This window comes from Mustela lutreola, chromosome 17 (assembly GCF_030435805.1).
Source record: "Mustela lutreola isolate mMusLut2 chromosome 17, mMusLut2.pri, whole genome shotgun sequence".
Taxonomy (NCBI): domain Eukaryota; kingdom Metazoa; phylum Chordata; class Mammalia; order Carnivora; family Mustelidae; genus Mustela; species Mustela lutreola.
In genome coordinates, this window is record NC_081306.1 from 39872373 (window position 1) to 39896676 (window position 24304).

At 45.0% G+C, this 24304-nt stretch overlaps 1 protein-coding gene and 1 long non-coding RNA gene across 2 annotated transcripts; one reads left to right on the forward strand and one right to left on the reverse strand.

Annotated features, from left to right (window-relative positions):
- Positions 1 to 1037: 1037 nt before the first annotated feature.
- On the reverse strand, positions 1038 to 21552 carry KPNA7 (karyopherin subunit alpha 7). Its single transcript, XM_059155634.1, has 11 exons — positions 21487 to 21552; positions 19944 to 20090; positions 15636 to 15718; positions 14932 to 15200; positions 12354 to 12436; positions 10145 to 10408; positions 8460 to 8693; positions 6794 to 6976; positions 3366 to 3512; positions 2058 to 2064; positions 1038 to 1242 (listed from the first exon to the last, which is right to left on the reverse strand). The coding sequence occupies exons 1-11, from the start codon at positions 21550 to 21552 to the stop codon at positions 1133 to 1135; spliced, it is 1593 nt and encodes a 530-aa protein (XP_059011617.1). The 3' UTR covers positions 1038 to 1132.
- Positions 1155 to 5990, forward strand: LOC131820097 (uncharacterized). Its single transcript, XR_009349457.1, has 3 exons — positions 1155 to 1485; positions 1578 to 1638; positions 5718 to 5990. It is a non-coding gene; the product is annotated as an uncharacterized LOC131820097 (long non-coding RNA).
- Positions 21553 to 24304: the final 2752 nt, after the last annotated feature.

The window sequence follows — 24304 nt, forward strand, 5'->3', positions numbered from 1 at the left end:
CCTACATCAGGCTCTGCAATCAGCAGAGTCTGCTTATCCCTTTCCTCTGCTCCTCCCATTCCACTCATGTGCATGTGCTCTCTAATAAATGGATAAATAAAATTAAAAGAAAAAAAAGTATGGGGGAGCAGACACGATCAAAGGGAAGCCTTGGAGAAGCAGAAGGCAAGTAACCACTGAGAAGGTCTACTCCACAGAGCATAAGGCCCTGCTGCTGGAGTAAATGAACACTTGCCAACAATTTGTTTCTTCTTGCTCAGTCGCTGGGTCTAAGAATTGAAGTCCTTGTTGGGTGGGATTCTGCTTGGTTGGAGATGTACCAAGCTAGGATGTCCAGAACTGATGAATGAAAGAGGGAATTGAAAAGGAGTCTCCGGGTCCTCTCTATTTCCATGTGGAAGAGCAAAACACTGAGGACCCCATCCCACCAGCACAGCTCTGGGCAGCGAGCATCATCACCCCAGAAGTTGATGAGGATCCCTATCAGAAGATCTCATGTCCACTAAATCCTAGATATGTTCTCACCATTCCAGCAGTATTTTAGATGGACTCCCACCCAACTTTCCTCCTCACTTGTCTAGTTCCAGCAAAGACCTGCTTTGGCCATGACATTTTGGTGTGATTCTTCAGCACCACAAAAGAACTTAATTTGTATTATTTGAGTGTAGAGGCGGATCAAGTCCAACCCTCCTTAAAACATACCCCATATCCATCACAACACTGCCTAGGATCATTTTCCTACATCCTTCCCATCTTCCTCCTCTCACTCTCCTTTTGACGATCATGCACACAGCTTTCCCTGAAGAATGTTTTGTATTAGCAGGCATACCATGACAATGGAAAGGGGAAAGAAATAGAAGAACGGTGGGTTAAACCAAGTCTACAAAGCGGAAATTTGTCTAGCTAGCTGTAGACCATTCTACTGTTTTCAGGGTCTTCCTTTAAGATCCTTAAAGGTAACCACTAAACCACACATTCTTAGGAAAAAAATTCCATGTGGCTTTAAGACGTAAGCAGTTTAACGGCAGTTTTGATAGATGGAGGTGAATGTGTTGAAAATTTTATTAACATTTAGTTTAAAATGCTTTATACCTGTGCCATGCCAAGACATAGAAGGTTCTTAAGTTCCCTGTTAGGGTTTGCTCCTTGGTTTAGGAATCGGGGGGCCTTGGTATTTTTTTGTTAAGCCATTTAAGAATTCATGATCTTGGTCCAGGGCTGGTAATATTGCGCCGCTTTCTTCTCCCTTCAGGGAAGAAGAGACACTATTATACCTGCACGCTCTCAGCATACTACTGCTGCACTGTTGACTCCTTAACATCTTCCGTGGATTAGCAATTTTCTCCAAATCAGCCTCAAGTCTCCCTCAGAGGAGAGGAGCATGGAAAGATTTCTCAGGCTGGATCTTCAATGGGAGTTTGTGTGTATGGTAAAACATACATACCGGAAACTTGCCATCTCTAACTATTGGCTCAGTGGCATTAAGTATGTCCACATTGCTGGTCAATTACCACCATCCATCTGCAGAAGCTCTGTACCTATTAAATACTAGCTCCCTCTTTTCTTCTCTCTCCCAGCTCCTGGCACCCACCATTCTGCTGGAGGTCTGTCTGAGTTGGACCCTTCTAGATCTCTGATGTAAGTGAAAGCACTCAGTATTTGTATTCTCGTCTGGCTTATTTGTAAGTGCAGTTTTGATGCACAGAACAGTGCCCTTATGGTGATTAAGGACACAGCATATGGAGCTGTTACTTCCAAATCAGAAGTCTTTAGCCTGGGGCCATTGGAGGAGTCCTAGAGATCCGAACCTCCTTTAAGAGATGGGTCTCCTAATTCCAAGGTGTTCGTAGGAGCCTTAACCCAGAAGCTGCTGACTGCTGTTCTGAGTCCTCTCTGCTTAGAGAGCATCCTCTTGGTCCCAAACCAGTATAGGCAACACACCACCAACATGGTCCTATTTATTGTATGGCTCCGGATTTTGCTGATTCAAGTTTGATGCCTAATGGGGTGCCACTTTATAAAACCCCAGCCTCCTGGCCACTTAACTTTGAGCTTACCGTCTTCCTATGAAAAATATCTAATACAAATGTAACTCAAAACCACAACGAAATAACACTTGACACCCATGAGGATGGCTATGATTAAAAAAAAAAAAAAAAGACAAGTACTGGCAAGGATGTTGAAAAATAGGAACCCTCCTGCGTTGCTGGTGAGAATGTAAAATGGTGCATTCACTATGGGTAACGGTATTGTGGTTCCTCAAAAATTAAAACTAGAACTATCCTGCGACCCAACAATTCCATTTCTATATATACACCCAAAAGAACTGAAAGCAAGAATTCGAACAGATATTTGTACAACCATTTTCATAGCAACATTATTCACAATGGTCAATAGAACAGTCCAAGTGAGTATCTATGAGGAATGGATAAACAATATCATATCCACACAATGGCATATACTCAACCTAAAATATAAAGGAGATTCTAGCACACGCTGCAACATGAATGAACCTTGTGGGCATTGTGCTAAGTAAAATGAACTAATCCCCAAAGAACAAATACCATAGGATTCTACTTATGTGAGGTACTTAGAGTAGTCAAATTCACAGAGATGGAAGTTAAATGGTGGTCGCCAGGAGGTGGGGGTGGGGGAGGAAGGATGGCGTTAGTATTTAATGGGGACAGAGCTTCCATTTTGCAAAGACAGGAAAGTTCTAGAGATGATGCTGGTGAGCTCTACCTAGCAATGGGAAAGTACTCAAGGACCCTGAACTGTGCACTCAAAAGTGGTTAAAATGGTAAACTTTTATGTTGCACAGTACAATAAAAAGTGGTTTAAAGAAGTGTCTAATGCTCTCTCGTCATTATTCCCTGCTTCTGCAGAGAAGTTAGAAGCCCCGTGAACAGTTTATCCCAAACCCCATCTTCTGGGAAGAGACAAAATGTGTTAAGTAGCAAAATGCTTTTCAAAAGCTGGGCCTGCTTCAGTTGTGTTTCTCAGCAAAGGGAAAAAAAAAAAAAAAAAACCCACACCTCAGCATCATACCCCCTCCCTTACTCCATCCATCTGTCCGTCCCCATCAAAAGAAGCAAGTAGGGGAGTAAAAAAGAGAATAAAATCCTAAACTAGAGACAACAGGACAAGCTTTTATGGGCCTAGAATGGTCTTTCAGGAGCCAGGAAGCTACCATTCAAAGGCAGCCCATTCAACATGGATGGGGGAGAAACTCAGAGCTAAGTCACCAGAGAAGCCGTGTCCGGTCTCCCACGTCAAAGAGCAGAATGGGCACCTGCCCGGTCATCACCCATGAAGGTGGTGTGCCAGGAGGCATGGGTGCTCCTTTCCCTTCTGAAGTCGCTTACCTCAGAAAAATGGTTCTCGATAATGTTCAAAGCCGTCAGGGCAACCTGCGGGTTCTCGTGAAATTGCAAAGCCTCAATTTTATCAATGCCTCCCATTTCTTCAATCAGAAGACACAGGTTTTCCTTCTCTGAAAGTTGCTCTGCTGCCTGTGGGCATATAAAGAAAAGCAAAACTCTGGGCAGAATCCCTGCAGCAGAGGGGAACTTCACCACTGTAGATTCAGACCAAAGGCTCCTGTTCCAGAATGGCAGCCACAGTTTCACTGTGCCCTCAAAGATGGCAGGATTGGGACACCTGGCTGGCTCAGTTAAGCATCTAACTCTGGATTTTGGCCCAGGCCATGATCTCAGGGTTGTGAGATGGAGCCCCGTGTTGGGCGCCATGCTGGGCATGGAGCCTACTTAAGATTCTCTCTCTCCCTCTCCCGCTGTTCTCTCTCCCCCTCTCTTAAAAACAAACAAAAAAAAAAACCTATTTCAGGATCTTTCTCCTCGTTTAGATGTTTATAGTATATGTATTTAGGTTTATATTAATTGCACAAAATACAATTTTTGCCAAGTATGCTGCCCTCCATAAATACATCGCTATTACTGTTTAATAGATATCTCCCTTCTAATTAATGGTAATTGTTGAAAATACAGTTTGAAAAGATGTTCAAGTAATGCTATTTAAATGCAGGTATCTGGCCCTGCCCTCACTGGAAAGCCTTGAGAGGTAAGACTGAGGGGATGCTTAGTAATACCACGGCAAATAACCAAGTCCCTAGAAACAATATGAGTGGATTTAATCCAATGCAGATCATTGGATTTATCATCTAGTGCTATTCCTTCACTCAAACATTTGTACATGTGCCCTGGGCGAGGCCTACAGAACTAGAGATCAAGATGTGATTTAGAAAAGGCCTTTTCATAACTCACATTCTTGAGGAAGACAGGTAAGTAATTATTGCAGTACAGAAAGCAGAATATAGTGGATGATATATGGTTTAAGTTACAGAAGATGTGCGTAAAAGGCTTGGAAAGTAACACATATTCTTTAAAACAAATAAAGAGATTTATTTATTTGACACAAAGAGAGGGATCACAGCTGGCAGAGAGAGAGGGGGACACAGGCTCCCTGCTGAGCAGAGACCCGATGCGGGGCTCAATCCCAGGACCCTGGGATCATGACCTGAGCTGAAGGCAGAAGAGGCTTAACACACTGAGACACCCAGGTCCCCAATGAAAGTAACACACATTCTTGATGAACAGGGCTGTGCCAGGGTCAACCATAGGATAATCATGGCATTCCCCAAACAAGGAGGGACAAGGACAAAGACATGAAGGAATATATGTCGCATATTAGGAAAAGAGGGAGTAATTCAGCTCAACAGCCTATTTGGGGGAATTGAAGAGAAATAAAGAAAAGGCTTTGGTGGCAACTTTGAAGGACTCTGCTCTCTATTCGTGAGCTGTAGTAAGGAAACCTCTTGTGGTTCAAATTAAACATGATTTAGGCCACACTGTCTACCTGATCAGAGTTTGCACTCTGTGTCTAAATCCTGACATACTCCAGTCCTGGCCACAGGTCCGAAATGAGGTTTTTGCCTCTGAAAAAAAGAAACGGAGGCAGAACAAATGTGCTAGGTTAGCCTTAGAAAGAATGCTGGAGAGTGTGGGATGACCAAGGGCGGTCAGAGCTCTGGAGAAGGAGTCTAAATGTCGACACCACAGCACATGGCCCCAAAGTCACTTCAAAGAACTTCACCTACACTCTGCTGCCCATTTGAGACTCCTATCTCATCCTCCTAACCTGCTATTTCAGTGCCTCTTGCTGGTCTACCAGATGTGGTTTTCCCAGACTCTCCCAAGGAAAAAAATCCCAAACATTTAGTTCAAATGAAACAGATGAAGTTAAATTTCTATAGCTCACAAGTGTGCTTTCACAAACGTGTTATGTCGTTGTGTCCAACCTTGTCTGCAGGTGGGCCAAGTCTCTCCTCTTCATCTGTGTGATTTGCTCAGTCTTAGTGTCTAATTGGGTGCTGTTTCAGATCTGTTCTTGACTCAGGTCAGTTCCTTCCAAGACAGTTACATGAAAAGGATGCTTAAAGTGAGCTTTTAAAAGGAGTCCCCTGGTGTTACTTTGAAATTTTTCCAACAGCTTAGTTGCATATCAAAGGACCTTAAACAGATGAATATAGCCAGCCTTCAAGATGGCCTCAGATGCTCTCTGCCTCCTGGTACTGAACACCTTGTATAGTTTCCTCTGATGTTGAGTGGGGCTGATCTGTGTAACCAAATGGATGTTGTTGAAATGACTTCCAAGGCTGGGTCATAAAAGTCACTGGGGCATCCACCTTGCCTTCCTAGATCACTTGTTCCAGAGGAAGCCAGCCGCCATGATGTGAAGACATACAAAGGGCCCTAAGAAGAGGACCATGTAGGGACAATGACTTTCCAGGCATATGAGGGAGCCATGTTGGAAGATGACCCCAGCCTCCATCAAGTCTTCAGATGAAACTGCAGCCCCAGATGACACCCCGAGCCTCATAAGAGACCCTGAGCCAGAACCATCCAGCTGAGCTGCCCCCAGATTCCTCACCCTAGAAACTAGGTGAGATAATAAATAATTGTTCTAGACCACCAGAGAGTAATCAATTATGCAGCAATATAGAACTGACACACGGTTCATGAACATAGGCTTTCTGTTGAAATAAAACTCTTCTAGATCTCTAATTCAAGTCTTTCTAGTCAGTTTCAAGATCTATTCCTGTTAACTTCTTGCTGCTCTTTTGAGCGTATCCTATGTTTTAGCCTTCTAAAAGAGCCAGCCGTGTGGTTCACGAACTGCTTTCTCCTGCTTTAAAGGTTTGATTGGTTTCTCCATTTCACTCGGAGTCAGCTGAAGTTCTCCTACACCTTATGTTATCTGGATGCTCTGAGCCTAACCTACCACCTTCTATCCATTCCCTCCCACTCATCTTTGAGTGCTCTTCCCCAGATATCCACAAGACTCTCTCACTTCACTCTTCTCAGGGCTTAGCATAAATGCTCTTCCTGAGACAAGCTTCTCCTGCTGACTGCGTATAAGGGATCACCATTCTCTCCCCACTCTGAGCCATCAGCGACGGCCCTTTTAGCCGCTAAACTCTCAACTCTTGTGTCTGGTTTCATCTCCATTAATACATAAGCTCAGTCAGAGCGAAGATGTTCTTCCATTGTATGCTGAGCATCTGAAACGATGCTGGGCACACAGTCACCCCATTGAAAAATGAAGAGGGACCTTTATTAAAAATTCTCTTGTTTAGGTTACCCATAGGATATTTGGCCAGGAGGAGGGCATGAAGGAGTGGAAAGAGAATCCACATGTGAGTTTTAAGAACCAAATTAAATGCCTTAAATTTGGAGACTGCTATTTAAAAATCGATCTGCTTAGAACAGCTCACCTGGAGGATAAAAGAGAGAACATCAAGGATGATTTTAACAATTTTGGTGTCTTGGATGGTAAGCAGATTCACCAGTGGTTCCAGGACGCCAGAGTGGACAAGCTGGATCAACTGGTCTAGGGTGCCTCCAGTTGTGAAGTTAGCTATGGTCCAAACAGCCTCTTTCTGGACTTTAAATTCTCCCTGCCAAAAGAGAACATTTTGAGTCTTTATAGGTCCTAAGGAACTTAAATACAGTGATGCTAACTTAGTTCAATTTGTAGGTAGGCTGGGGACAGCCAGGACTGTCTGTGCAATTTACATGGACCACCTCAGCAACCTGCCTCTAGTTCCTGAGCAGAAGACAGCATCTTTGAGAAGCCCAGAAGCAGGCAGGCAGACTCCCGTGGGGCCTTCAAGGAAGGTTCTAAGTTTTGAAGTAGACTCCCTTCCTTAGGTCGGGTTATGGGAAAAATAGGCATTATGCTTGGAACTTTAGGTTGTAGTGACCTAGGTCAACATTTCTGGTCTTTCTGTCACGGGAAAACTATGGATGAGAAGCTCCCTAGCTACAAAGCTGAGTACACAGAAGCGATCTCAGGGACTGAGCCAGCCCAGAGGTGACAGAGAAAGGCCACTGAAACATCACTCAATGTATCCCTTGCATTTATAAGAAACACTTTGCCCAGACATATGGGAGTCATCTATTGTAGAACCTTCTATCCCCAGGCAGGAGTTATTCCCATTTTATGGCTGGGGAAAAACTGGCTTCAGCTTAAAAACACAAAAACAAAAACGTATCGATTACCAAAACACCATACGGCTCCAAGCCAGTTGTAGTTCAAAGGGCAGTTTGAAATAGGAGTCCTCCTTGACACGTGACTGGATGTTCTGATTAGAATATGTACAGCCTCACGGACGCACACGGGATAGGAAGCATCCGAGGGATTGGACTGAGCCCCTGATTTGAGTGGGGCAGCTGGGAACCCACCATCCAACCTGAGGGCAGGCGTCCTACCAGCAGCTTCTCCTTCCCACCCTGCTCCACTGGCCTTCCTGCTCCCTATAAGACGGAACCACCCCTGGGTGGTGTCACATGTAGAGGATTTAAACAGAGCTCGTCCATTCAAAGGTGACCAAAAGAAATGCTGACGCATAGAAGCTGTCCCCCGGAAGGGGAGTGGGAATCAGGAGGAAGAAGGAAGCCTTACTGTATTTGCACATTGTATCTGGATTTTCAGTGTCTATTCCCACTCTAATTGATGTGATTTTTTTTTACACTGAAAAGTCCACTTTCTTCAGTGTATCATATCACCATAACCGGATAGGTTTTTCCTCCTAAAATAAAACAACCGCCCCACCTTTGGCAAGTAGAATGGATGGTGCATTCTTTTAACACTAAAGATAAGCCAACTATTTACCAGCTCAAGATTTTCCTGACTGTTAGAGCTGTGGGGATCACCTTTCCGTGGAATAATGCCTATTTAGTCTCCTAAATCTTTTACGGGTTATCCCAAACAGGATGCCTCTTACTTTTTCCAGGGCAAGTTAGGAAACTAAGGTTTCCTCGCTCTGTTGGGATCTCAATTGATTTGCTCCTTAGCCTGTCTCTGAATTCCTGAAGGAGTTCAACACGGGGCTGATTGGAAAATAGCCTTTTGTTGTGGACACACAGGGCACCACTCACATTTTTTAGTAGAGCCACCAAGGGAGGCAGCATGCCGCAACCAATCAGCCGCTGGATGTGTTGGCAAGGCCCTGCAGCCACGTTGCTCAAGGCCCAAGCTGCCTCCTTCTGGATGAAGGCCTTGGGGTGCATCAGGAGCTGGGGCAGCACGTTCAGCATGCCCGCGTCGATGGCCACCTGGGTCTGGTCATCTGTTCCCGTGACAATGTTCCCCATGGTGCGGAGCGAGGGGGTCTGGAAGAACAAGGCTACAGGTATAACCAAGCATTGCAAATTTCTGGGAACAGAACAGGACAATCACACCAGACTCTGCGCATTCCCAAGTGTTCCTCATGCTAGATTCATGGCACTCTGGAAACCCAGGAATAACGATTAAATCCTTGATCCCTGTTAATTCAGCACATCCATGGCCATTTGCATAATTTAAAGGTACTTGCTAGCCTCTCAATAGTTCCAGCTCACGTGAGATAGAGGTCAAGGGATGCCTTTATTAAGAAATAATGCTGCCCCTTTTCGTATCCTTATGGTGGGGAAAAAAATCACTAAATTGATTACAGGGTTTATAATGTGATAACTTCTACCGAGTTTGTCTTTAGCACCAGTGTCAAGTTTCTGTTGTATATTTAATTGGAGCTAATGAGATCCCAGTGGCTTTTTTTTTTTTTTAAATGTATTCACAAACTCCCTCTCAACTCCAAAGGTCCCCAGGATGAGTCTGCAATTGGGCTCAAGACACCCATCCCCTGAGGGCTGACTGTGCATTTTTTTTGGTTCGCGTGCACTGTAGTGGCTGCCCCCATGCAGATGGTTCTAGAGTTTTCCTAGCCTTTTATGCTGGGTATCTGCTATTTCAGCGAGAGCTGAAGTAGTGCTACAGGCCAACAGCCTCGGCAGGACAGCTCCAAATGAGTTCTATACCCCCCAGGACAAGCAGCTTTTTATAGATATTCTTATACTCTCCTTCTCCCCTATACTATCCTCAAACTAACCTTGACATCCAAGGAATACTATGCAAATCTAGGCATAGATGATCACGAAGGCTGCATAAATATGTAACATTAGCCACAGAAATCAAAAGGGCCACTCACATTTCAAGGCCTATCTTCAAGAAGCGTATTATGTAAGGGACACGTTTCATATCACAGCAAAGTACTTGATGTTGGTTTCCTTGTTTCATTTTACCTATACTGAAATAGACTAATAAACTGGGGAAAGGATAAGAGGGAATTTTTTTTTTAATACTTGAGTAAGAAATTCAAATGTTACACTGAGCTTTATGTTAATACACATGTGTGTGCACGTGCGCGCGCGCGCACACACACATTGTATTAGCCAACTTGTTAACATCCATATGCACAGACCCCTAGAAGGAAAGTCCACAAAAGAATAGTTTACTGGGTAGAGGGATTATTTTAATTTGGTGTCTGTCTAGATTTGCTAGTTATCAGATTAAGACAGAGTAAGTTATTCAACATCCACTAGGACACTGGGTCAAAACAGATTCAAGTCTTTGGCTAGAGAGTAGCAGAGACCTGGGAAATGTAGACAACAAGCTTTGTTCTAGATAAAGTATGAGACCCGACTGTGGAAGACCAGGGCTGGGAGAGGCCCTGGTTCAAGGGAGTATGACTCACACATTTCCTGTGAAGGCCCAGACAGAGACAGACAGGACTGAGGACATTTACCAAGACATTGAGCTCCGAGCTACTCATGAGCTGAACCAGCCTGGGTAGGACCCCCGTGTTGACCACTTGGCTGATGCGCTCGTTGGAGCCATCAGTGAGGTAGGACAGGGCCCAGCAGGTGTCCGAGAGAATTTCGCTGTCTTGGTGCTGCAGGAGGTGGGACAGGACAGGCAACATCTGCTTCACGGCTTTCACGGAAGGGTAAGGGTTCTTGTTTCGGCACAAGTTGGACAAGGTCCACGTGATGTTCCGCAGAAACGTGATCTGTAACAAGGAGACAGCTTCCAGCATCGGGTGCAAAGGAGGAAAAATGCCAGTGGCTTATGTCCTTGCCATCCCTGATCAATACTATCGACCAGCATGAAGCAAAGCGTTTGAGCTTCACACAGAATCTGTTCTCGATAGTGATACATGCTAAGAAGACTGAGAATGAGGTTTAGGTTTCATACACAAATGTTAGGTGGAAGTTTCCTTGTAGTCTTCAAAAAAGTTCCTCCCCGCCTTGACTGAGTTTATGACCTAATTCATTTTTCACTGACGAAACAAAGGTGAAGCAGAAGTTACTTGGTCTGCCCATTGGTCAGTCACTCTATCGATACGTGGTAACCACATTCCTGATCTTTGTTGGAGGGTCAGTCCTCCTATCCCACATCTGGATCCCACTTTTGCCTTTGAAGATTGTATCCCCATGATCACTTCTCTCCCACCCCTCCCACCCCTCCCACACTCTGGGACCCTCCACCTCTCTAGCCATCATCCTGCTTCTATTTTTCCAGAGTCCAGTGTCAAGGATCATCTCTATTCACTGTCTACCTTGCAGCTTCCATTTGTTCTTCCACCCTTTCTAGTCTGATTTCTGCCCCTACTTCTTTGCATTGAGTGATGAAATTAGCTTCTTCCAAGCCACCAAATCCAACAGTGTTGTTTCAGCCTAGAATGGCTGCCCCTCTCAACCATCTTTAGTACCCCTCTTGGAAAAGCTCTTCTTGATACCTATGACACCAAAACTGCATTTCTCTTGCCAAACTTCTCGGTCATTTGGGCAGACTCTGACTTCTGATTGTCAGAGCCCTTGAGACTTGGTCCCAGGCTCTACTCTAGGTCAGGGGTTAGCAAACTTTTTCTGCAGGAGGTCAGAGAATAAACACATCCAGCTTTATGGGCCATAGGGTCTCTGTCGCAACTAGTCCTCTCTGCCCTTGTAACATTACGAAAGCCATAGGCAGCATGGGTCTAAATGAATGGCAATGGCTGTGTTCCAATAAAACTTTATTTACAAAAGCAAGCAGCTGGCCACTGCTCTAGTTGATCCTGCCCAGCTGGATGGCGGATGCACGCATAGTCATCCAGACCCGCATTATCCACCCACCTGACATTGCTGCAGTGGTGCCTCTTACTCGCTTCAACTTGATATGTTTAACTAACGCTGATTCCTTTGTCCCCCTCCATCTTCTCCATTTCTCCAGGAGAACAACCTAACCTGAAACCAGAGGGCGTTCTTCCTTCTTCCTATCCCCCGTGTCCAGTATGGCGGCATCCCAGCTCCCTCTGATCTCACTTTACCAGTAGCCAGAAGGGTCTTCCCAAATATCAGATCACTTCACTTCCTGCTTGCCTCTGCCAGCAAGTGGATGTCTAAGTCCTTCACCCCACTTGTCATCTTGCTCTGCGATCTCCTTGCAAACTCCCTGGTCATGCCAGCCTCTTACTTATCCCACCATGTCAGGTTATCTCCCGCCTTGAGGGATGGGTAGTCCCTGGGATTTTAGAAGCTACCTTACCTTCATTTTTGTTTGGGGAAAATCTAGAACGAACATTCACCCAAGGGGGTTCCCTGTTGTTGCCATATCAATCAACTTGGACTCTAAGGTTCAAACCTAGACCCAGTACCTAGGAGCAGAACTGGTGACCCATTAACTCTTGTCTGTGCCCCATGAATGGAGACTTTTCTACTTTTGCAGGATTGAAAGCTTAGAAAAACTTTAATGGACCTCTTCCAATGTTGCCTGAAGAAAAATTAGCACTATAGCCCTTGGGGCCAAATGAGAATCCATCTCTGCCCAATGTGATATTTAGTCCTGGGCCTTACTTCTAACTGCTGGCCTAAGGGGCAAGGCAGCAACCTCATGACCTAGCATTGACTTGAAAGTATTCCCCCAGATTCAGAAACTTGTTACTTAGTTAGTTTTTCTACTTTAAAGATACTTACTGGTATGGTTGATGAAACGAGGGTCAGCAGATATGGAATGGCATTGCTCGAGATAACAAGGTCTCTGAATTCTGGGCCATCACCTACAAATAGATAAAAATGTGACATTCAGGGGTCACCGGGGCGGCTCAGTCAGTTAAATGTCTGCCTTCAGCTCAGGATATGATCCTAGAGTCCCAGGATGGAGTCCCTGGATTTAGCCTCGAATCGGGCTCCCAGCTCAGTAGGGAGTCTGCTTCTACCTCTGCCCTTTACCCTGCTCATGGTCTCTTGCTTGCTCACTCTCTTTCTCTCAAATAAATAAAACCTTTTAAAAAAATTTTTTTTAAAAGAATGTGATATTTGGGGCGCCTGGGTGGCTCAGTGGCTTAAGCCTCTGCCTTCAGTTCAGGTCATGATCTCAGGGTCCTGGGATCAAGCTCCACATTGGGCTCTCCGCTCAGCGGGGAGCCTGCTTCCCCTCTTTCTCTGCCTACTTATGATCTCTCTCCTCTGTCAAATAAATAAAATAAGAATTAAAGATTTTATTATTTATTTGACAGATTTTTTAAACTTTAAAGTTAAAAAAAAAAAAAAAAAAAAAAGAATGTGACATTCAAGGGGAGCCTGGGTGGCTCAGTGGGTTAGGCCTCTGCCTTCGGCTCAGATTATGATCCCAGGGTCCTGGGATCGAGCCCCGCATCAGGCTCTCTGCTCGGCGGTGAGCCGGCTTCCTCCTCTCTCTCTGCCTGCCTCTCTCCCTACTTGTGATCTCTGTCTGTCGAATAAATGAATAAAATCTTAAAAAAAAAAAAAAAAAAAGAATGTGACATTCAAACAGGGAGCAAAAAGAATCCTGAGCTAAATGACTAATTCTCTAAAACCCTGTGTAAAGGGTGAGAAGCCAAAACACATCCCCGGGCTAGTCAAGTACATAGCATAGCCATGAACTAGATCCTGGGTCTCCATCATGTTGGCTGGGTAGACAGGCCAGACGGGAGGAGCAGACACCACACAGCAGCAGTCTGTAGACACATGAAGGAGTCAGCCAATGGGTCCAGGAAGTGCCCTTGAGACTCTAAATGCTGGTGGCACTTCACAACACAGATCTCAGGAAGATGAAGGCTATTGCAGGCCAAATCGTCTTTCCAGGAGACTTCGGCATGGGGTGGAATCTTCCGAATGCAGCTCAGAATCTAGCCTGGGAGGTGGGTCAATGCTAGCTACCTGCTGTCTGCTTCTCAGGTGAGAAAACTGATTTGAGACCTTAGCAGTCTCCATTTTTATTATTATTTTTTTTAATAAAGATTTTTACTTATTTATCTGACAGAGAGAGAGAGATCACAAGTAGACAGAGAGGCAGGCAGAGAGAGAGAAAGAGAGAGAAGCAGGCCCCCCGCTGAGCAGAGAGCCCGACATGGGGCTAGATCTCAGGACCCTGAGATCATGACCTGAGCCGAAGGCAGCGGCTCAACCCACTGAGCCACCAGGCGCCCCTCCATTTTTAATTCTTCAACCATTAAGGCGCCTGGGTGGCTCAGTGGGTTAAAGCCTCTGCCTTCAGCTCAGGTCATGTTCCCAGGGTCCTGGGATCAAGTCCCACATCAGGCTCTCTGTAGAGGGAGCCTGCTTCCTCCCCTCTCTCTCTCTGCCTGCCTCTCTGCCTACTTGTGATCTCTGTCTGTAAAATAAATAATAAAATCTTTAATTCTTCAACCACCAAGGCAAGGCATAGGTTACTTTAAACCACCCAATTTTGCCTCTTCTTTACTGAACCAAGCAAAATGAGGGACAAAGTCTCTGTAATAGGTGCTTCCTTTCTGCAAGCATTTAACAAGCAGACTTATTTTATATTCTGTGTTTGCTAATCCCAGTATCTGAAGTCCTTGGAGGTCTAATCATACTGTTTGTTTCTGCTGACTCAGTCATGGTGGGTTGTTGATTCTCTGAACTCGAAACTGCTAATATTTGGTTGATCATAATTTATCAAAATCCTGAGGGACCCAATTGAGTTCATATGCCCCCAGGAGCTTTGTATTTATTTTCAGCCAGGAATCCTGGAGCCTCCAAACCTACAGCACTAACTCTTCATTTTATGCTTTCCTGGACCATGTAGGGAATACAGCATCAAGCCCCAAATTCACGAGGCCATAGTAGGGTTGTCTTTACAGGACAGACTTTTACCTCACATTGAGCAAACACTTTTCTGGTCTGTTCCCTTGGCAACTCTCGCCAGAGGTAGAATTCTTTCAGGCTCCTGGGTGATGCAAGGGTCTGTCCTAAGTACTGCACAGGTCAAAGACTTGTCTTTGGTTCACGAAGCCATTAAGACCTGAGGCTGTAGGGCCACAGTATTGACAGATGTCACCAGGCAGCCCATAGCTTTAGTACACACTGCATTATCTATCTGGTCATCGCTTTAATTCAGAGTCAGACTCTGAACCTAACTCTGGATTTTGGAAAAGCCTGTCATACTCTTCCCAGCGTTTCTAGATATTTATACTGAGAATATCAAATCTTTATGCTGCCCAAAGAACCCCCATAGCATGCCAGATGGCTGCCCACTGGTTTCCTCCCCACCCTGAGGAGAGAGTCTCACCTGCGATATTACCAAGAGCCCACACCGCCTGTTCGCACACGGTCATGTGGGGGGAAGACAGGAGCTCAACCAAAGGTGGGATGGCCCCACCTTCCACAACAGCTTGAGTCTGCTCTGAAGTCCCGGAAGCGATGTTGGTCAGAGCCCAGGCTGCCTCAAACTGCAAGCAGGGGTGAGGCGACAACTTCAGGAACTCCACCAGCCTGGGGATGAGCCCTGCTTCAACAATCAGTTTTAGAGGAGGGTTCTTTTCTTGGGACAGCATTTTCCTTTGCAACGAAAAGAGAGGGGGGGGGAATATAATGACAAGTCATGTGAGGCCGATATTAAGAATCTCCTTTATAAACATTCCTGGCATTCCTAGCTATCAAATGAGACTAACATCTGGGCCAGAGCTCCTTAATATTCTAAAGTCCAACCTATAGCACTTTGCAGTGACAAAGCAACATTTTTCCCTTTAGGTATTATCTATGAGCGGAGATTCCTATAGAGGCCAATTTAAATTAAGCAATTCATCTCTGACAACACTTGCATATCTTAAGTTGTTCTCAAGGACAGTGTAGAGAAACAATTTATTCTTGCTTTTGAATGGACTCGCCTCTTATATCATGTGGGCATTTTGCCAGTGCCACGAAACCAAATAGGCCACTGGAGCTCATTTCTAGTTAGGAATTTATAAACCACAGAAGTCTGTTTGGCAGTACCTGGCTGCCTGGGTGGCCTGGAAACACAGGTCTGGATCTGAGGCATTCACGCCACTGATTATTTCTTGCAGGGTGAGGCTGACCTGCAAGGAGACACATTCAGGTCAGAGTCTCTGCCCACAGGAACCATGAAGGTCATCTAGTCCAGCCATCTGATTACAGGCTGGCTTGGACAGTATCTCCCAACATGCACATTGGTCTACATTAGGGGAGAGAAGAACACTTGGTGGTCTTGTAAGTCTCATGGATCTGTGGGACACCCCCCTTGTTCTGGGGAAGGGTTAATTCCTATCATCACTTGGATCCCCAGCACCTTTTCATCCTGTGCAGTAAGAACATGTTAGGGATAACCAGCAAAAATGGCAGAGGAAGGACTTCCAAAATTCTCTCCTCCATAAAAACAAGAAAACCTACACAAGTAGATCAACCTTCCAAACTCTAGAAATGGACCAAAGGCTTGTAGCCATTTGTTTTCTTTGAGCCAAAAAGAGATTGTTCAAGAAAAACAGCTAATCTCAGGAAGAAGGATTCTAGGGAAAAAAGTGCATCAACATATGAAAGGGATTATACATCATCACCAACTAGAATTTAATCCAGGAGGCAAGGGCTGTTCAACATATGAATATCAGTATAGTAGGTCATAGTAATAGGATATAGGGGGAAAGGCACATAATCATCTCAGAAAATTCAGGATAAGCATTTAACAAAATTCAGGCACACTTCCATGAAAATAAACATTCAGCAAGCTGGAAATAAAAGGCAATTTCCTCAACCTGATAAAGCCATCTAATAAAACCCCAAACAGCTAGTGCCATACTTAATGGTAAAAGAGAAAGTTTCCCCTTCAGATCAAGAACAAGACAAGGATGTCCACTCTTGTTATTCAACATCATATTGGAAGTGCTAGACAGATTAATTAGATAAGAAGAAAAGAAGTCATCCAGATTGGAAAAAGAAATAAAATTATTGCTATTGGCAAAATTCTAGAACTTGTATATGGAAGATTAAGGAATCGCCCCACACACACACACACAAATAGAGGTTCAGGTAGTTTTCAGGATTAACATATGAAAATCACTTGTGTTTCTATATACTAGCAATGAACAATCCAAAATTGAAATTAAGAAAATTTTATTTTCAATGACATCAAAAAGAATAAAATACATCAGAACAAATTTAACAAAACTACATGACTTAAATGCTGAAACTATAAAAAAATTAATTTATTAGATCCCCTCTAAAAAATACCCATGATCATGAATCGGAAGACTTAACATTGTCAAGATGGGAATATTCTTATAAACTGATCTATAGAGGGGCGCCTGCATGGCTCAGTGGGTTATTCCTCTGCCTTCGGCTCAGGTCATGGTCTCAGGGTCCTGGGATCGAGCCCCGCATCAGGCTCTCTGCTCAGCAGGGAGCCTTCTTCCTCCTCTTTCTCTGCCTGCCTCTCTGCCTACTTGTGATCTCTCTCTCTCTGTCAAATAAATTAAAAAAATAAAATCTTTTAAAAAATAAATTTAAAAAAACTGATCTATAGATACGGTGTAATCTTCATTAAAATCTGAGTTATCTTTACAGAAGAAATTGACAAGTTGGTTCTAAAATTCATATGGAGGGGCGGGTGGCTCAGTGGGTTATAAAGCCTCTGCCTTCAGCTCGGGTCATGATCTCAGGGTCCTGGGATGGAGCCCCACATCGGGCTCCCTGCTCAGCAGGGAGCCTGCTTCCCCCTCTCTCTCTGCATGCCTCTCCGACTATTTGTGATCTCTCTCTGCCAAATAAATACATAAAATCTTTAAAAATAAATGAAATAAAATAAAATTCATATGGAAATGCAAGAGATCCCAAATGGCCAAAATAATCTTGAAAAAGAAGATTATTCTTGGTTGGAAGATACTTCAAAACCTATTACAAAGCAATCAAGTCTGTGTTGTGCTGACATAAGAGAAACATATTGATCAATGGAAAAGAACCCAGAGTCCACAAATAAACTCTCACATTTACAATCAACTGATGTTAGACAAGGGTTTTAAGACCGTTCAGTGGGAGAGAGAATGGCATCATAAGGCATCCAGGACAATGAAGTTGGACCCCTACTCACACCATTTACAAAAATTTACTCAAAGTGGATAAAAAGGTCTAAACATTAAGCTAAAACCATTAAACTCTTAGAAGGAAACTTAGACATACATCTTTGTGACCTTGGAGCACTCAAAGGAGTCTTAAATAGGATATCCAAATCACAAACAACCAAAGACAAAAGTAGACAAATGGAGCAGTTACAAAATTTAAAGCTTCCATGCTCCAAGGATTCTACCAAGAAAATAAAAAGACAATCCACAGAATAAGAGGAAATATTTGCAAATCATATATCTGGTAAGGGTCTAGTCTCCAGAGTAGACAGTATAAATAACTCTTACAACTCAACGATAGGACAACTTACTCAAGTTTAAAAATCAGCAAAGCATTTGAATGGACATGTCTCCAAAGAGATCTAAAAATAGCCAATAAGCGCATCAAAAAATTATCATCAGTCGTTAGGAAAACATATCAAAAGTGTAACCATATAGCCCTTTGAACCCACTAGATGGCTATAATCCGAAAGCAGACAACAACAAGCGTTGGCAAGAAGGTCAGAATGTACAAAGGTACAGCTACTTTGGAAAATAGCCTGGCTACCTATTTGTTTCCTATTGTTACTATAAAAATCACCACAAATTTAGTGGCTTCAAACAAGATATTCTCTTATAGTTCTGGAGGTCAGAAATTCATGATCCGTTTCACTGGACTAAAGGCAGGTCTGGCTCCTCCTGGAGGCTCTAAGGGAAGACTCGGTCTCCTTCTTTTGTTCAGCTTCTGGTGGGGCCACCTCCGTTCCTTGGCTTGTGACCCTCTCTTTCCATCTTCAAAGCACAACATGTTAATCTCTGCTTCTGTGGTCCTCTCACATTCTGCTCTAACTTGTCCTTCATCCTTATTGTAAGGACTGATGTGATTACACTGGGCCCATCCAGCTAATCCAGAATAATGTCCTTTTCAAGATCCTTCACTTAGTCCTACCTACAAAGTCCCCTTTGTCACACAAGGTAACATTTACAGGCTCTGGGGATTGGGAGATAGAGCTATTTGGGGAGGGGCATTATTCAGTGTACCATAAGCAGTTCCTCAAAGAGTTAAAACAGGGTGATCATAGGACGCAGCCATTCTACTCCTAGGTATACTCAACAGAATTGAAAACACGTCCACTCAAATACTTGAGCACAAAGCAGCATTATTCATAATAGCCAAAAAGTGGAAACACAAGCCCACTGACCAATGAATGGATAAACAAAATGCGGTATATCCGTACAATGAAGATCTTTTTTTTAAGATTTTTTTTTTATTTGAGAAAAAGAGAAAGAGAGCACAAGATGGGGAGGGTCAGAGAGAGACGCAGACTCCCTGCTGAGCAGGGAGCCCAATGCGGGACTCGATCTTGGGACTCCAGGATCATGATCGAAGCCAAAGGCAGTTGCTTAAACAACTGAGCCCCCCAGGTGCCCCCATATGATGAAGTATTAATCCGCTATAAAAGGGATAAAGTACCAACACATGTTACAACACGGACAAACCTTGAAGACATTACTCTCAGTGAAAAAGCACATATGGCAACTTAGAGATGGTGTACAACCATTCTGTTTGATGACCACAGCGCATCATTGGATCCACTTGCCGGACTGAACTCATCTCTGTCCCATCAGAGTCCCGACCGCAGTCAGGTGCAATGATGCACGTGGATGGCTAAGATCGGACACAGATGGTGGCAGATCACAAAAGGCATGTAGAAACAAGGCTACTGGAGTCAAAGAAGAGAAACTCCCCCATCAGGACATTCCAGAAAAGATCTGAAAAACAATGTTGGCCTGCAAGTCAACCCAGAACTTACAATGAGGGAGGTTGGGGTGGATGGTGAATAGAAGTTGGAGGACAGCACTCAGTCCCAGACAAGACTTCATGTTTAGCGACTGGATTCTTCTAACTGAGAAAGAACATTTGTAACCCCTCATTTCCTATTTTGGCCCAAGTGGTAGCAAGTAAATTTCCATTAGAAGCTGCACCTTGTGTATTGCTCAGAACATCGATCTCAGATCAGTCACAAACCTAATAGCCCTTCAGCTTTCCGAAACCCACCAGTTCAGCTCGAGTCATCTCTCCGCCCCTCTCCTCAAAGACCCTCCATTAGAGCTTGCAAGTGCTGAATCTATTACACATTTTCCAGCCAGAGAAACTTGCTAAGGATGTATTTCACACCCAACTGTCCTGAACACCACATTCCCAACATACCCCTTTGGTTAGCTCTCCAGAAGCTGGTTCAGGGGAGAAAATGGTGATATTTCTTCTCTTTAAGGCCTGCTCATCTTTCTTGGCCTTGCGGAGTTCCAGGCTGACTGCCATGCGCTGGTGCCGCCGGATCTAGTGAGGAAAAGAAAGAACTGGAGCCCTTAGAGAGCAGGGACTCAGGTTCTCACTACATTTCGCTTTTAGCACACACTTCAAAGTGTCGGATGTCACTTTTACAGATACAACAGGCTGGAAGAGTTAAGATCACACAGTAAATAGTCTCAGCATGGTGTACCTCTTCCACTTTCTCCTACTATACCATGTCCCCCAAAATTGTCAACCTTCTTCCCAAAGTGAGGGAAGACCTATAGTTTTGGCAGGCCAGGATGCTCTCGGCTATAGAGCCATCTGAGCAAAGCATCCCATTGCCCCAAGTCTGAGCCCATCCTCCGCAGCGCTGATTAGTCCCTGAGGAGCAGGTCTGGTCTGGGCCTCCCATTTGTGGGGATCCAGGTGGGGCTGGGGGTCTATGAAGTCTAGGAAGACATGCCCCACATGACCCTGACCATTTCCATCATTAGGGATCCATCTACAGGTCATTCAAGCCTTGATCCAGTCCAATCCCGGGGGTTTTACTTGGAGGCCAGACCGAGGGAGATTATAGTTAAAAACAAAACAAGTGGCGCCTGGGTGGCTCAGTAGGTTTAGCCTCTGTCTTTGGCTTGGGTCATGGTCTCAGGGCCCTGGGATTGAGCCCCACATCGGGCTCTCTGCTCAGTAGGGAGCCTGTTTCCCCCTCTCTCTCTATCTGCTGCTCTGTCTACTTGTGATCTCCCTCTCTCTGTCAAATAAATAAATAAAATCTTTAAAAAAAAAAAAAAAAGAAATACCCTTTTTCCTGGATCAGAAGAAACGCAGACATTATTAGCATCGAGAATCCTGGGGGGAATGATCTCTCTTTTTTTTTTTTTAATATTTTATTTATTTTTTTGATAGAGATCACAAGTAGGCAAAGAGGCAGGGAGAGAGAGCGAAAGGGAAGCAGGCTCCCCGGTGAGCAGAGAACCTGACGCGGGACTCAATCCCAGGACCCCAGAATCACGACCTGAGCCGAAGGCAGCGGCTTAACCCGCTGAGCCACCCAGGCGCCCAAAGATCTCTTCTTTAGATCTCTATTTTTGCCATATATGCTTTGTCGTCCCCATGTCCTGATCCTTCACTCCATTTTTTTTTTTTTTTTAAGAGAAGTGTGCACGTGCTTGAGCATACGCGCTCGTGAGCAGGCGAAGGGCAGAAGAGGGCAGAAGGAGAGGGAGAGACTCTCAAGCAGGGTCCATCCTCTGTGCAGAGCCACTGGGGCTCACTATCACCCCCCTGAGATCACATCCTGAGCCAAAATCCAGAGCTGGACGCTAAACCGACTGCACCACCCAGGCGCCCCCAACCCCACCCCACTCGGATGCATTTCGACCATGAGACTTTCACGGCTCCGCTCCTCCACCGACTGGAGCGGTGGCTGGGTACTCACAGACGCATCCTTGCCCCGGTACTTGAATTTTCTCAGCCTCCCTTCTGGAGCGTCTAAAGTCGGCATATTGACGGGAAGCAGTAATCCACCTGCAGGTAAGACAGTTGCCAGAGACGGTCAGTGCCCAGCATGCGGGTGCCTATGTCATCAGCCGTCCTTGCTGTAAGCCCTGGAAGGTTTCACAGTGGGTAGGTGAGCAGATGGGAGAAGTCCGCTTCCATAGGCATCACCACACTGGCTCAAGAGGCGACGAGCACCATGGGAACCAGAGGAGACCAGCCCTGGGCGGCAGGAGTGAGGGCTACCTTTGGAGGCAATTCAGCTTTGACTTTGATGGCTTGGGTAGGTCGGAAGGAAAGCACAGAACCCTTTTCTTGTTTGTACATCTTCCTCCCTCTCCCCGCAAGGACAATGAGGTCATGTACATCTTAGGTGCGATTCCCCAGCCCTTTCACAGAGCATGACATATAGTAAGTAGGTACTCAAGTATTTGTGGGAGGAGGGTGGTGGGTCATAGGGCACAAAGGGACCCGGTCCCTAATTAGAGGAGGTTATTCAAATCAGGCCACATTTTAACTTTCTATCAGGCAGCGGGGAATGGCATTTCTTACAAGGGTGCAAGGAGTACCCATCTATTTCCAAGTACACAGGCTGAGCCAAACTACACTGCAGAGACGAGAAAACTGGATAAAGACAACCAGAGTCTATTGACTCTATTCTTGAGTGTAGAACAGCTGGGAATGATTTCGGGAGGAAAGACGCATTTAGACACATCAATTCGGATGGGACAGTGTAGACAAGTAGGAGGCTTCCAGAAGTAGAGAGCCAAGACTGAGGTCTTAAGAAGAGAGATGAACTCTGCGAGAGAACAGAACATGAGCTCAGTCTTGGTGACATTCCCTACCGGGCCCAGAAGAATGAAGAACCAACAAGGGACGAGGAAAAAGAAGGGAATTTGAGTCAGAACAAAAGAATGATAGTGTCCAAGGCATTGGCAGTAACAGCAGCTACCAGGCTGAGCACAAGTTAAGTGCCACCAGCCGCCCGTAGCTGGATGGAGCCAATGTGCTGAGCCTCAGAGCAGAGTAGTCCTAAGCACCTCAGGCCAGAGAGTAACCAGGTCCTATACTTTCATCTACCTTTAAGCAACCTCAAAATCTGCTTTGTAAGGAAGAAAAGTTGCTTTTCAGGACTAAAAGGAAAACCAGAACACCGTTTTTTAACTTTAATTTTCTTTTTAATTTTAAATAGACTCTGTACCACGCCCAGCGTCAGGCTTGAACTCCCAACCCTGAGATCAAGAGTCACATGCTCTACTGACTGAAACAGCCACTTTTCCCCAGGACATCCTTTTAAAAAAGCCCGGATGGCTCATTCGGTTAAGGGACTCCTTTCGGCTCAGGTCATGATTCTGGTCATGAGTCAGAACCCGAGTCCCCAGATTGAGTCCCAGATCAGGCTCCCTGCTCAGTGGAGTCTGCTTCTCCCTCTGACCCACCCCTTCTCATGCTCTCTCTCTTACTCTCTTTCAAATAAATAAATAAATAGTTTAAAGAAAACAAACAAGGGGCACTGGGGTGGCTCAGTTGGTTAAGCATCTGCCTTTAGTTCAGGTCATGATCCCAGGGTCCTGGAATGGAGCCCTGCGTTGGGCTCCCTGCTCAGCAGGAAGCCTGCTTCTCCTTCTCCCACTTCCCCTGCTTGTGTTCTCTGTCTCACTGTGTCTCTGCCAAATAAATAAATAAAATCTTTAAAAAATTAAAAAATTAAAAAAAAAAAAAACAATAAAAGCAGCTCAAGAGTTTTCTATTTGCTATAATAACCGGGGTCAAGAGAGTTATCAGCTTGGAGTAGAGATTTAGGTTGGAGTGAGGAGCTATACCCTCCATCTCCAAGAGATAAGGCGCATGGCATGTTCTTGGTCTGGAGGAGAGTAGTTCGGTTCAGGGAGCAATTGGCAAAACACATTTATCACATGCCAGGAATGTCAGACATCTGGGATTAAATGAAGCAACATTAACAGTTAAGTGGGGTTGGAGTGCCTGGGTGGCTCAGTCGGTTAAGCATCTGACTCAATTTGGGCTCAGGTCTTGATCTTGGGGTCATGATTTCAGCCCCACTTTGGGCTCCATGCTCTGTGGGGAATCTGCTTAAGATTCTCTTTCCCTCTGCCCCTCCCTCCACTCCCACACACTCTCTCATGTATGCGTGCTCCAAAATAAATAAAATCTCTAAAAAAAAAAAAAAATAGTAAGGTAGAGACAGTCCCATTTTACAGATGGGGAAACCATCTCAGAGGTCACTTCCTGAGGAAGCCCAGAGTGCCCACAGCTGTCAGGCATCCACGTCAGGACTTCAGCCTAGATCTGACTCCTGTGTCCATGGTTGGAATCACCATGCTTTGCGGCCAACAGGTTGTAAGGAGTTCTGATGAGGAAAACAAGTCACCCCCATGGGTGGAACTTAACACATGGAGGAGGTATTGGAAATAGGAAAGCACAAGCAAGGGAAGCCATTTCTGAAATATCTGCCAATGCACTGCCGCTCCATTGCTGTCTCAGTGTCCACGACACCCTCTGAATATGCCTCTGTATGAGGCCAGCTTGGTACTAGGGGCTGAAACACTTTGGTTTCTGACCCAAGGCAGTGCCTGGCTCCAGGACTATTCCACAAGAACCATTCATCCTTTGGCCACAGCCCAGAACGTAGGGCCATTAGGGAAACTTGGAAGTGGGTCCGGGGGTTCTTCCCTCAAATATCAAGGGGAAGACCAGTATGGCACAAGCAGAAAAATGGTCATCTTCAGAGGGAACCGGGT